At 43.4% G+C, this 12,883-nt stretch overlaps 1 protein-coding gene across 10 annotated transcripts in view; it reads right to left on the bottom strand.

The window, feature by feature from the left end:
- atp8a2 (ATPase phospholipid transporting 8A2) overlaps window positions 1–12,883 on the bottom strand; it is a 49,102-nt gene that overhangs the window by 29,614 nt on the left and 6,605 nt on the right. For 6 of the 10 annotated variants that reach the window (XM_026179570.1, XM_026179564.1, XM_026179567.1 and 3 more), the window contains 21 exons: window positions 12,025–12,169; window positions 8,460–8,559; window positions 8,140–8,238; window positions 8,009–8,054; window positions 7,740–7,780; window positions 6,077–6,150; window positions 5,661–5,730; window positions 5,281–5,408; window positions 4,897–5,008; window positions 4,401–4,569; window positions 4,171–4,298; window positions 4,000–4,077; window positions 3,828–3,916; window positions 3,568–3,612; window positions 3,282–3,357; window positions 3,002–3,190; window positions 2,874–2,923; window positions 2,713–2,782; window positions 2,540–2,624; window positions 2,235–2,374; window positions 28–166 (listed from right to left, as the gene is read on the bottom strand). In XM_026179570.1, coding sequence (XP_026035355.1) covers window positions 28–166; window positions 2,235–2,374; window positions 2,540–2,624; window positions 2,713–2,782; window positions 2,874–2,923; window positions 3,002–3,190; window positions 3,282–3,357; window positions 3,568–3,612; window positions 3,828–3,916; window positions 4,000–4,077; window positions 4,171–4,298; window positions 4,401–4,569; window positions 4,897–5,008; window positions 5,281–5,408; window positions 5,661–5,730; window positions 6,077–6,150; window positions 7,740–7,780; window positions 8,009–8,054; window positions 8,140–8,238; window positions 8,460–8,559; window positions 12,025–12,169 — 2,073 coding nt within the window. Of the gene's footprint in view, window positions 1–27; window positions 167–2,234; window positions 2,375–2,539; window positions 2,625–2,712; window positions 2,783–2,873; window positions 2,924–3,001; window positions 3,191–3,281; window positions 3,358–3,567; window positions 3,613–3,827; window positions 3,917–3,999; window positions 4,078–4,170; window positions 4,299–4,400; window positions 4,570–4,896; window positions 5,009–5,280; window positions 5,409–5,660; window positions 5,731–6,076; window positions 6,151–7,739; window positions 7,781–8,008; window positions 8,055–8,139; window positions 8,239–8,459; window positions 8,560–12,024; window positions 12,203–12,883 lie in introns of all 10 variants that reach the window. The other 4 variants (XM_026179572.1, XM_026179573.1, XM_026179566.1 and 1 more) reach the window with 3 other exon arrangements.

Below are 12,883 nucleotides of genomic sequence, written 5' to 3'. Positions count from 1 at the left end.
TCACATTGTTATTTAAGCGTCTCTCACCTATATTGATGGCAGTCTCCTGCTTGTCTCCAGTGAGGACCCAGATCTTGATATCAGCCCTCATCAGAGTGGCAATTGTTTCTGGCACGCCAGCCTGGAGACGGTCCTCGATGGCTGTGGCACCCAACAGCATTAAGTTCTGTTAGAGGAGCAGAGGAGCGTGAAAGACATGCAGACATATTCTGTTAAAAAGAAATAAAGTTAGACTAAAAGAGAGGGAACAAAACATAGCACAGAATACTTAACGAGGTTTTAAAAACAATCATATTTAGGCCAGAAATAGACATCACCAGAGTGTACGTGAGGGCTCTTTTTCCCCAGACGGCATCATCCACGTCTAATTTGAGGGCGAGAGCGATGCCAGCGGATTCGGTTCAGCTCACTTTAGATTTCTGTACCAACTTTGTTTCTCCATGCCAAGACATAACCCTCCCCCCGCTTTAATTTGTTCAGCATTTATATGCACGTGTACCCTCATTAGACACACTCGGACATACACAAACACATGCACAGACACACAAGTTAACACTAATGTGTTGTTGACTCCAGTTTTATGGGGCTTTTGGCATGCTGGTGAAGGTAATTACCCTTGCGGTCTTCCAGTCAAACCTAACCCCCTCTTCTTGCTTCCTCTTTCTTTCTTTCTTTCTTTCTTTCTTTTAATTTCTTCACTTACTTTTTTCACCTTGCCTCTCTCCTCTAAAACCTTGATTTCCCCACCAAACAATTCACTGCTCTACTGTTAATCCCCATATCCTCTTATTTATCCTTTTTTTTAAAAACCAAAACAGCAATTCACTTTCACTATGTTCTACCTGTGAGCACAGACTAGCATTTAAATCATGATTATTTTTTAAATGCCTTAAAAGGTGACTTCAACTGTGTTTTCCAAATAAAAAAAAACAACAACATAATGAATACCTAAAGAAATGGCACCAGCTCCAGTCCCAAGCGTGGCCCTAAATGGAGCCACTCTGCCACCTGCTGGCCACCAAGCAGCATTTCGTTCTCTGCATGAGTGAATCACACTGTGAATTTATCAGATCAATACTTCCATGTCTCCTCAATCTGACTGTATTTTTATTCAGTTTATTGTTAGTTTACCTCAGTTTTTCAGCCTTTTCCAAATATTTTGCTTACAATCTTTCAGCCACGGTGCAACTAAAAGGATCAAAGCCTCAGAGTTTGTTCAGACGAGCAACACTTCAAGCTGCACTGTGTCATACGGACTAGCGTGCCTCACTCTCCTCACGTCATATCCCAAACATGCCCTCCCAAATTAGCAGTCTATTTAAGCTGCAAAATGTGTCATCTCTCCCTCTGACATGTCAGCACCACTGCTGCCACCCTGCATTGCTGCCTGCTGTTTTGACCACTCCACCACGCCAACATCCATCTGTAGGCTCCGGGCGGGTGGGGGTGGGGGGATTGCTCATCAGTCTCCAGTTTTACGTGTAGCATATTTGTGGAGAGTGATAACCACAACCATGCTTACCAACCAGACACAAAAATACCTCGGAAAATGCAGCAGGGTGAATAACTGAGAGACAGCTGTGGTCTGAAGTTTACACACTCATCTTGGGCTTGAATTTCGTGATAATCCGGGGCTTTTAATGACTTCTTTGAACTGTTGTTTTTCCAGGGTGGAATGACTGTACACTAGGCATCTTTAATGACTAAAAAACAATAACTGGGTGTATAACCTTGAATTCTTTTTGGATTTTCTCAGATCCACACAGGGTCAGAAGTAGACTATCTTTTAACTTGACGAGACCAAGGCCCATTAACTTCTCATTAGTGATCATGACTGACTGCAACTGGTATTTTCTCTTTGGCAGCATAATTTTTTTTGTTTGACAGCACTCACTGGACTGATCAATACTCAAAACAATGGGGAAATCCAAGGAACCTGTACATTTACATAAACTTGGAAGATCTTTGGGAGCCATTTCTAATCAACTGAGGATTCCAAGATCATCAGTTCAGACAATTGTACATAATTACAATGTACAATGTATTTAATGCCACAACTTTAACCCTACCAGTTCTGCCAAGATGATATGTCCAATATTCAGCCAGAAGGTGAAGAAGTTTAATGTCAAAAAATATTTTCCCGGCCTTTAAGGTGTCGCGGATAAATACAACAGAATAAACCAACAGGAGGTCACCAACACACATCATTTTAGACAAAGAGATGTTGTGTTTACCTTTTCCAGCAGCTCATAACACTCCTCAAGCTTCTGAGCGCGGTCTTTGATTATGGTGCTGACACGATTATATTCCTTTAACCACTCCTGATACGCTTCTTCCTCCAGGTCCACGTACGCAAAGCACAGTGTCCTCAAGCCTGAGTGGATGGAAGGAAGATAAGCTGGTCAAAGCCTTGTTACTGAGCTGAAATAGTTGCTGTTAGCTGCAAGACATCCACCAAATGCCAACAAATTTGTGACTTAAGTCTGACTTACAGAGGAAAAGCCTTAAAAATCAAAAACTACAAAATCTACCTTCTTACCTTCAGTAGCAAACTGTTCCAAATGAGCAACTGTTAAGTCTTTGTACTGAGACGCTTCGGTCAGACGTTCAAAAATAACATTATCCTACAAAAACAAGGAATTGACCATTAAATTAAAACCATTACCTTACATTCATTAACATCTGAATTTACTGATAATGAGATAAACGCACCGCTCCTTTGCAGTACAGCCGGAGCTTCCCATTGGGTGTCCTGACCACCACAGACATCCGTTTACGGTTACTGTAAAGACAATTTAGTTTAGTCTCAACCCAAAGCAGTCTCATATCAGCATTTTATCACTGGTTAAGAAAAACATCAACTTCAAGCTCACCTGGAAAACTCCAGCACATTCAGTAGCTCATAGCTCTTCTCTTCCCCCATCTGAAACCCACAAAAAAATGTCAGCTCCTGTCCAAAAAGTAGCTGCGACTCCAGAGACGTGTGCGGTTACACACTTACAGCTTCAATGATGACTGAATCAGGGGTCCTGGCAGTGAAGACAAAGCCCAGCCCTTTGGCTCCTTTGACCAGTGCTCCTTCGTCAGGGGACGAGGCCTGGTAGATGATCTGGTCGTCCTCCCTCTCTGGAACCACCGTGTGGCACACCGCCATCATCGTCAAGAACTCGCAGATCTGAGGTGATGTAGGCTGAACGCCCGCGAGCAAACAGAGTGAACGTGGTTATTAGCAACAGCCTCCAAGACGGATGGCTTCAAAGAAAGAAAGAGAAAAGCCTCACATGGTCCTTCTCGATGTTCTGAATCAGAGTTGGGTCGTCAAACTCTGTGGAGTTGTGGCTGCTGGATGGCAGATTACTAAAAGACAAAAAAAAAAAAAGAATCCAAATGTATTTTATTTATTTTGTGTGTGTGTGTTGGGGGGGGGGGGGGGGGTCTTTGCAGGCTACAAGACATAATTTTCTGATAAAAGCAGGTAAACATTTAGGAAAGAGTCCAATGCACAAAATGAGGAAAAAAACCACTAAAAAGGGAAAGGCTGATGTTGAGGGGGAGGTGGTCACTAACCTGAAGTCGTCCATTGAACGCTCACAGTCAAGATCAGGGAAGTGGCTGCAGTAATGAATGCGGTGGAAATGCAAAAGGAATTAGTTTGAAATCAGTTGATGAATTTGATTAGTTCATCTAATTAAGCATGCACGAGATTAATCAACTGAGCAGCAGCTAATGCTAATTAAGTTCATCTAACACAGGCCGATAAGGAAATATCAGTAAGACGATCTGAGAGAAAAAGAGGTGAGAATTTATTTACAGATGCGATAACTGACCCATACGTTATCCCGGCTATGGTACACTTCTTAAAGTGCATGATGTTACAGGTCAGAGTTCCAGTCTTGTCGGAAAACAGATACTTGACCTAGAAAAAGACAGACGGTGAGTAACGAGAACAAAAGCAGGATGTTTTAGAGCAGCTCGTTACGAAGAGGGCGAGGAACCGACCTGGCCCAGTTCCTCATTAAGATTAGACGTTCGCGCCATGGCTGGCGTGTCCGTTTCTGAGTAGTACATCTCCACATCCTGAGGACAAGAGCAAAAAAACACTTGAAGTAAGTGTGTAAACGACCAGTTGTAGTTTATAAGCACGCATTAAAAATGATGCACGGGTCATACCCAGTTAATAAAGAGAGCCTGTGTGAACTTCACCACCTCCAGAGTGACCAGCAGGCTGATGGGGATCAGGTTATTGTACAGGATGATGAATGTCAGTAGGTTATATGCAAAGTTCAGGGAGATGTCGCCTGAAGTCGCAGACAAAATTCCTTCATGTAATAACCCAGATTTACCCAAACATGCAAGTAATATAATGAGACTTAAGCAATCTTGGCGCGTTATGGTCTCACCGGCCCGGGACAGGTACCAGCAGGCTTCGTCTGTGTGTTCTCTGTTCCAGATGGCTGCGCCCACAGAGCTGACCAGTGCCATGACCAGCAGGATGCAAAACAGAACCAGAATCTGCATGTTGGTCACCCGCTCCACATTAGAGCGCTTCAGTGGCGCCTTGGTGGAGTTCTGGGAGTTGGAAAGGCTTTTGTTAGGAGCTACGTTTTACTCAATTAATTATTGCAGTAACAGTAACAGAAATGCATAATTCAGATGACCGATTTTCATCCATTTTTAGCAGGAGAATGCACGAGCAATCCAAAGACTGTAGCTGAAGATTAGTCTGGATGCAGTCCCGGTTAAGAATGTGTCACGGTTAACTGAAAGCTCTAAACTCGCCCAGGCAAGGATGACGAAGAGATCCTAATTAATAAACAATTTGAAATTTGGCGTCAAATGCCGGATTTTTCATGCTTATTCACAGTTTACTGACTTAGAACACAGCAGAGGATTTACCTGCATCAGTTTGGAGTCGTGGCCAGTGTAGACAACAATTCCCACAACCCACTGCGTGTTCCTGAGCTGGGCGCCACGCAGCAGCACCTGGTCTGGACCCAGAGGGACTGGACTGAATGAAAGAGAGGTTTTTAGCCCCAAATCAAGTAAATAAATGTCGATTTCTGCAGTTTATGCAATTAATTTTTCTACTTTTAAGTTGCTTCTCAATTTTTACTTCCTAATTGTTTTTTTAATCCACAAAAAATGCGAATCACTGCATGTCTTCCGTGAGGAACCAGTGCTGTGCAAGTTTAAAACAAAACAGATTTTAGCACCTAATTCTGACAGAGCATTTGCTAGAGCTCAAACCTAAGTGACGAGGAAAAAAAGTATGTCTCTCACTTCTGGTTTTCCAGCCGTAGAGTGCCAGTGAAGTCATACAGGTGTCTGTTGGGGCCTTCGCACTCCAGACGACCAGACAGTGCCATCAAATCCTCCAGGGTCTGAAACCCAGCCGTGAGTGGGAGACCCTGGAAAGCAAAGGCATGACAAGTAAAGTCAAGGAGCGCTTACTGAGGCAATGGTTTAACCAGACAAAGTATGAGAAAGCAACTGCACTACTGGACTTTGTACAAAATTCTTTAAAAAATTACAAATTTGCTTTGTTTTTGCCTTTGAAAATTTAATCGGTCAATTTTCAAGTCGTCCTTTGGGGCAAAATGAGGGACATTTGAAGAGACGTCACATTCACGAGACGTACGAACGACAGACAGACAACCCACCTGTCTGATCTTCAGGTTGGTTTCTCCGTCCAGGTTAGAGGTCTCAATGTAACACATGGCCTGTGGTTCACTGCAGAGAAGAGGGCAGGTTTGGATTAAAAACACTATAAAGATAAACAACAATGCACAGAAAACCATAAACTGTTATTTCTGAACATTAAACATTGCCTGCAAAGATCTGTAAATAACTATAATATTTTTAATTTAAAGTTGATAAATAATAAGCTACATTTTTAGGAAGTAATTAAGCTAAAAATGACTTATTATTTTTATCCATTTAACAAAAATAATAAATGAACCACAAATAAAAATAAACATTAGCAGCAGCCCTTAAAAGCAGCTTAACAGATGTTTAGAATATATTAATGAGGTACATGCAGCATGCTCACACAGACAGAGAGACACAGGACTCTGACCTGGAGGACACTATAACCATGTCAGCTGGGAGGTGCTGGCCATTAGTCACCTTCACTATATCTCCTACTGCCACCTTGTGGCCAGGACGCAGCAGTGCAACAGCATGAGGCAGGGAAGAAGAGGGGCATTGAGGCAGAGGGTAACAGAGAACAGGAGGGGTAAGAGATGAAGACAGAGAGGAAACAATGGGCAGGTTAATAATATGTGACCAGCAGAGGATGCAGCCAAATAAAAAAGACGAGTTTGAAGTTTTATGCGATTCATGAGCAAGAAAGAAGAAAAGAGAAGGAACACTTTTGTCTTGTGAAGTGTTCCAGGAAATTCTGCAGCTGATTTAAAAGTATATACACATTACAATTCCTAAAGAAAGTCCTCGTGTAGCTGAGAAGTTTCCCCAAATGACCCAATTCCAGAAAAAGGAATGCATGATAACTTCAGAGAACCAAGGTCAGGGCAAAGCATGTGGAGCTGACTTTATAACTGTAGACAGTCATGCTAAAACACTGCCAGTTTGCTACATCAGGCACTGCAGAAACTACGCAAGTGTTTCAGGCTGTCGGTTCTCCTCGGATCAGCAGCCGGAAACTTGTTTTCCAAGTACACAGGAAGGGGGGAGGTAAGCTTCGCTTCAAGAAATGTGACAATCTTGGATAGGATGTAAACTGTGACACTGCCAATTCCTACACAATCAAAAAAAACAAAAAAAACTACTGTACTGACCCTGCATCTTATTATAATCACGTATGAAGGGCAAGGGCGACTTTTTTAAAGAATCCCTCAGACTTTCATTAATAGAAAGAAAAGCAAAAACTCTTCCAAAAACTGATTTTATGATCTAGCGAACCCAAAGTTGCTGAAAAGTTATTTAAGGGCTTGAAGGGCGACTGAATCAAATTCCTGCACCTGTCGTGTCACTGTGAAACAATGGGGCTTAATTTCTGCTGTAGACGTCTGTCATCCGCATAACGAGGGCTCAAATTTGATTTGACTTGACCTGCTGGAGAAAGACTGTGCACAGCTGGACTCAGTTAATGGGCATGTCCGCTAAGAACATTCACAACCCTGCAGAAATGACAAAAAAGACTGGAAGGAAAAAGCTTTGTGTGAGCGGGTTATACACTCACTCGGTTCAATGAACTGCAAACCACCGGAGAAAACGCAACTATTCAACAAAAAAGATGTGCCTGTTTGAAATACTGGACAAATTAATCCCCTGAAGAACAATTAGATGCGCTTGTTATCTGATCATGAAACGTGACTACTAATAGGACAAGCATGTTTTGCCTGTCAAGGATCCAAAGTACTCATAGGACAGTCTATTGAACAAATAAAAAATAGGTGTGGGAAACGGTGGAATAAGTCCACATTAAAAGCCATCTCTTAGCTCTAACGGACATAATCAGATGTACTAACTGTTATTTTTTATCATCTCATGAGGGTTACTGCTCTTGCTTTGAAGTATTTCATTCCGAAGCGTTCACTTTTTGTTTCTTTTGCATGCTTTTTTACAATACCTGAAATTCATTCAGTACAGTAAGAGAGTTTCTCATACTTCTTTCAACGTTATTTGACGTCGCTCGTGGCAATGAAACAGGCTAATCAGTGTTGTGAAACAGCAAGAGAGATAAGTCAGAGCACGAGAGTCGAAGAATGTGACGATACCTGTTTCCAGATAAATGTCTGCCAGGCTCCGCTCCGCAGCACTGAGAGACAAGGACAACACAGCCATCAGTCAGCCTATAGAGCAGCTCTCATGCAGTATTCATAGCCACTAAACATTTGTCTGGGGCACGGCGGCCTGCGCTATAATGACTGATAGACAACAGCCATTCACCCTGACATGAAAGGAAAACAAAGCCCACGCAAATACACGCACACACGAGCACTCTCATGAAAAACAGAAAGCACATTAACAAGCACACGCGTGATACCTGTTGTCTTCTTCTTGTTGACCGTGTTGTCTGCTTTATGCCTTTTCTGTGGCGAGATGAACGACGATTAAGTTAGCCCCACAACGCATCACTTTTCCAGTTTATGGTGATACTCACATGGTGATACTCACATAGTCCTCTATGATCTCTTTGATCCCGGCCACTGTGAGAATGAAGATAAGCGGGACGAGCGTGGTGTAGCGACCGGTCGGTGACACATCAGGGATTTGCTAATGAGGGAGAAAGAGAGAAATTGATGCTGATAGAGCTGATCGCAAAGAGAAGAAATGCCATTTCATAACACCGCATTTCCCTTAAAGGTGGACTTTTGCACACTCTGACATGCGATGAAATAGGCTTTGCAGGACGGAGCATCTAAAGGCTGGGCTGAGTGCAGAAATCAAACAAACAGTTCGCTGAGCAAACAGCGCTGGCAGCTGCTGGGGTTTACCTGCATGAGTGCGATGAACAGGAAGAAGGCATTGGCAGCACGTCGGATCTGCTCGTACAGAAAGCGCGGCAGAAAGGTGAGAATCCCATACTTTGTGGTGCTGTAGAAGAAGACAGTGAGAACAAAAGAAAGACAAAAAGGGAAAGTTGTTTACGTTCAAAGAGATGCCGGAAAAGTCAGGTAAAGCTTTAGCAAAGCTGGGACTTCATGCATAAATTGTGAGCTAATGATTTTTTTTTCCTCACTCAGGGAATGCTTGAGTAGCATTACCTTAAAGGCTGAATAACAAAGAAGTCCATTTGGGTTTTAATATTGCAGCACTTGAAAATCTCTTACAAACACAAAATTGTGCTCAGAGAGTGCAAAACAGAGCCATTACGTCCTGCAAACACACAACCCTCTCTATAAATAGGCCAAGACGTTTAATCCAACACTAAATTTAGACCCCAAAATACCCCAAAACAGCGCAAAGAAGCCTTGGCAACCTTTTTGTCAGTCATCTGTATTGATCAGACAGCTGTATCGATTAGCGTTGTTATAGCCAGGAGCTACAGTAAGAGCTTTCAGATGAGCTAAAAATAAGAAGTCACCCTTCAAATCAAGGCCTGCCTTGTTTTTGTGTTGTTTTCTTTTTTTCCCCCGTGCAGCCTGAGTGAACAGTAAGAGCCTCCGCTTCCGACTGCATAATGGACAGTGTGCGTTAGCGTGCGTGAGGGCATAGATTGCATGCAGCAAATTGCAAAACACACTCCTCTATCACAATTTCAGAATCTCCTTGGAGATGAACCCAAAACTGCTTTCGCCATCTGCCTTACACTCAGACACAGAACGATAAAGGCCGGGATGTTACACACACACCAAAAAACTAAAAAGACAGAAGCCCAACAGATGCTTTTCAGTCACACTGTTACACACTGTCCTCCGGGTACAGCCACACTAATGCATTTTTGCGTAACTTTTGTAGTGTTTTGCAACTTCTAACACACCCAAAAGGGTAGTAGAGACATTTGAAAATCCTGTTTATCCAGTTTTAACTTAAACAAAATTAAAACGGCGTCTTAGTTTGGACAGAAATGGAGACTTTTTGGATGCAAACACCTACAGTCGCTTTTTAATTGGATTCTATCCATCGCCATAATTAAGTCAAAACACATCTAGCTAAGCCCACATGTGATCCTTTTCACGTAGGTACTCCTTTTTCCACTGCCCTACGATCCTTTGGCGATGGATAACGCCCCCCAGTACCTCTCTTAAAAATGTCGCCATACTTGCTTTGCAATTACTTTTTCCCCCCCCTGCTGCCATGACAACCATATACTCGCTTGATACTTTCAGTAAGAGTACCACCTGATGGTCGATCCAAGTAAAGAAGTCTTGTTGGCACTCTAGTTCTTCTCCTGCAGTTTTGTGTACAAGCAACCAACTGTCTGCTTTCTGTTTTCACTGTGACTCACATGCCCAGTGTACGTGACTGTTTCTGAACCTGCGCTAAACCAACTTTGATTTTATAATATGAAAACCTGTTTGTGTGACATATTCAGAACTTGAGTCTAACCCAGATGCTCTGGTTACGTCAGAGTCAATGAAGCTACACCGATGATCGAGCAGATAAGGTAGCCTCAATCTAACCACAGACAAGTGATACCAGATGCCACAAAGAGCAAGACCCCGGCTTCCAGTGCTTTAGCAAAAAAAAAAAAAAGAAAAAAAAAAGATAGAAAACAACCCAAAACTTCTGCCGGTGTTATTTTTTTATAGCATAAATGTCCAACTTGCTGGTGGGGTTAACAGCTGTCAGCTGCAGGGGTGATGCTCTCCTGCAGTTGTGTGGCTTTGACATGTTTTTATAAAAAACAGACTGAGTTCTTCATGCATTAAGAACTGGGCCGAGGTCGGAGAAGAGTCATTGATATAATGGGAAGAACATGAGTTATGCACATGTTACTTTGTGCTTAATGGCAATGTGCTATGAAAACAACAACATTAAAAAAAAAAGGAAGCGATGGATCTGGGAAATTGGAGAAGAGGTGAGTTGAGTATACAGATAAAAGCTACAAGGCTTTAATCTCCGCCCCCGTAAAAAAAATCAATAGTGCTATTGAACTTTTAAAACACAAACTGAAGATTTACAGGAACACGGAGACATCAAAGGCCATGCCTCTGGAGCCAGAGTGCTCCCGCCTCTCCAATCACCATGCAGTGGGGGCAACACGCCATGCATGATCCAATCAGAGGAGCAAGGGAGCAACCACCTTAATCTTCTTTGTAGAGCTGAATTGGGGGTTTTTTAAAAGTGGAACTGACTCTCCCGACAATGACGGCAAGCCCACTGAATGCTCGCTGCGCAGCGTCGAGCCTTTCGCTCACCGACCGCGAACTCTGGTCTCCTCATGGCACCGTCCTCAGTTACAACATGCAAACAGCAACAAGAGCCAAATTTCACTGGTGTCTGCCTGAATCAGACTTGACTGAGTTTCTATTTATTACTACAGCTGAGCCAGTAAAGTATTCTAATGACAGCTGGGACAATAAGAGATTGAAAAAAGAGACTCTTTGTCGCAGCACAGGCTGTTTGGCTCGGCCCGTGAACCTTACTTACGACAGATTAGTACATATGTTGGCTGCAGAAGCACCGGGGACCACCAAAACACTAGGTGAATCTTTTGTAGTCCCCACAGCTACGATCTTTGACTGAGTCATGAGCGATAAGAGTGGACAGCTTTGATCCTCAGTGAAATCTAATCAGCACAAGCACAGTAGACACTGTGACAACAGGGGAACAGAAAAAGAAACCTTCTTCTAAATTTTCTTTCTAACATGTATCTTTATTTTGATTAACATCCAAAATTATTCATGAGGACGTATAGTGATTAAATCTTTTTCCACTGAGATCCTCCTGCGTCCTTTAGGCAGTGGACATATGTTCAGCCTTTAGACTGCTGCAGAGATACAAACAAGCTTTTTAATAGGTGAGTTATTAAACTGGCTTGTCAATAGACGTCCACCCCTAATAGTATTCTAAAGTAAAACATTCAGTGTGATTTCATCAAAACTAAAACAAAGAGAGCTATTACAAGAGGACAATAAACTAAGTCTCACTCGTCCAAAGACTACTCTGCAGAAGAAGAGAGGGTACTTCACCCTGACAAGGTTGGTCTAAAGCCCCTGTGAGCAAATGGTGTTCTTTAGTACGACACCAGATGTCTACACTCTGGTTGTGTGCTTTGACTTGAAATGGTACATGCACAAATAAAATGTAGGCGTACTAAAGATGGGTCAGCAACAATAAGATGAGTGCAAACAAACAATTAAAAATCTGCACAAAAGTCAGTCTGACCGACTTTTGAGGTGTGCAACGGTTTGAAGTGCTTTTTTTTTTTTTTTACAGCAACAAAAAAAAAGTTTTCGATTATTTTGGGTAAAATCCTTCCGCCTCTCTCTCTCTCTCTGCTGACAGCTAGTCAGGAAGCACAGTCCTCTATTCCTAAAAAAGCAGTGCGTAAAACCACAGGGCACGCAAGGCATGCTTTGTAGCAAAAGTTAAAAGCTCGGGGGTGACGCCTACCTGACATGGTTGTCGCAGAACTTGGTATTCTGAGGCCGGTTGAGAAGCACCGTCCGCGCCGAGGCGTCTACGGGATCCGCATGGGAAGTGGTCCCGGACATCTCATCATCTGCCTTGCGGTAACCGGCGGACGAGCAAGCAGGTCCTGCACCGTTGGATTGATGGGAGAGAGGCGAGGCTGAGTGAGTGCGAGAGAGAATGAGAGGCAGAGAGAGAGAGAGAAAGAGATAGGGAGGGAAGGGGAGAGAGAGCGCGAGAGAGACAGAGACTGGAGACGTGGTTTAGGTTCAAAAGCGAGGGCGACTAATTAGTACTAGAGGCTACTGTATGCTGATGTATGCTGAAGCCGGCGGGGTTGATTCAATGACGTTTCCCGTTATAAACACCCCCCTCTTGTCTTTCAGGTACCGTCAATGCACACACGCGCGTTTCCCGACGCCCACGGGACCCCCCGCGTATAATGGATGTGCTGAGGGATGCACAATGGCGAACAAACACACCGGGTCGGTTTGGTTTTTGTTATTGTTGTTTTTTTTTTAAATCAGCACTTCAACTTGCTCAAATGTAAAACTGAGAAACCTCCTCGCGCATCGCGACCATCATTAAGAACAAATTATCAAAAAAAAAAAGGGGGGGGGGAAAGTGGCAGAGTAGGATGCACCACGCTTTTCCTCCTGCAGACTCGGTGCTTCCCCGCCCGCCCTCCCGGCTTTGTCGTCTCCAACCATTTTAAAGCGTCGTGATCTCCGCTCATTCACCCCCGCATGAGCTCCGGGAGCCGGGCAGTTTTTCATCATCAAGCGTGCGCATTAACGCGGAGCAAGTGCGGTTCTGTGGAGCCGTTAGGGGAGTGACGGAC

This window comes from Astatotilapia calliptera, chromosome 9 (assembly GCF_900246225.1).
Source record: "Astatotilapia calliptera chromosome 9, fAstCal1.2, whole genome shotgun sequence".
Lineage (NCBI taxonomy): Eukaryota > Metazoa > Chordata > Actinopteri > Cichliformes > Cichlidae > Astatotilapia > Astatotilapia calliptera.
The sequence above is the reverse complement of the archived record's forward strand: the minus strand, read 5'-3'. Positions and strand labels throughout refer to the sequence as shown.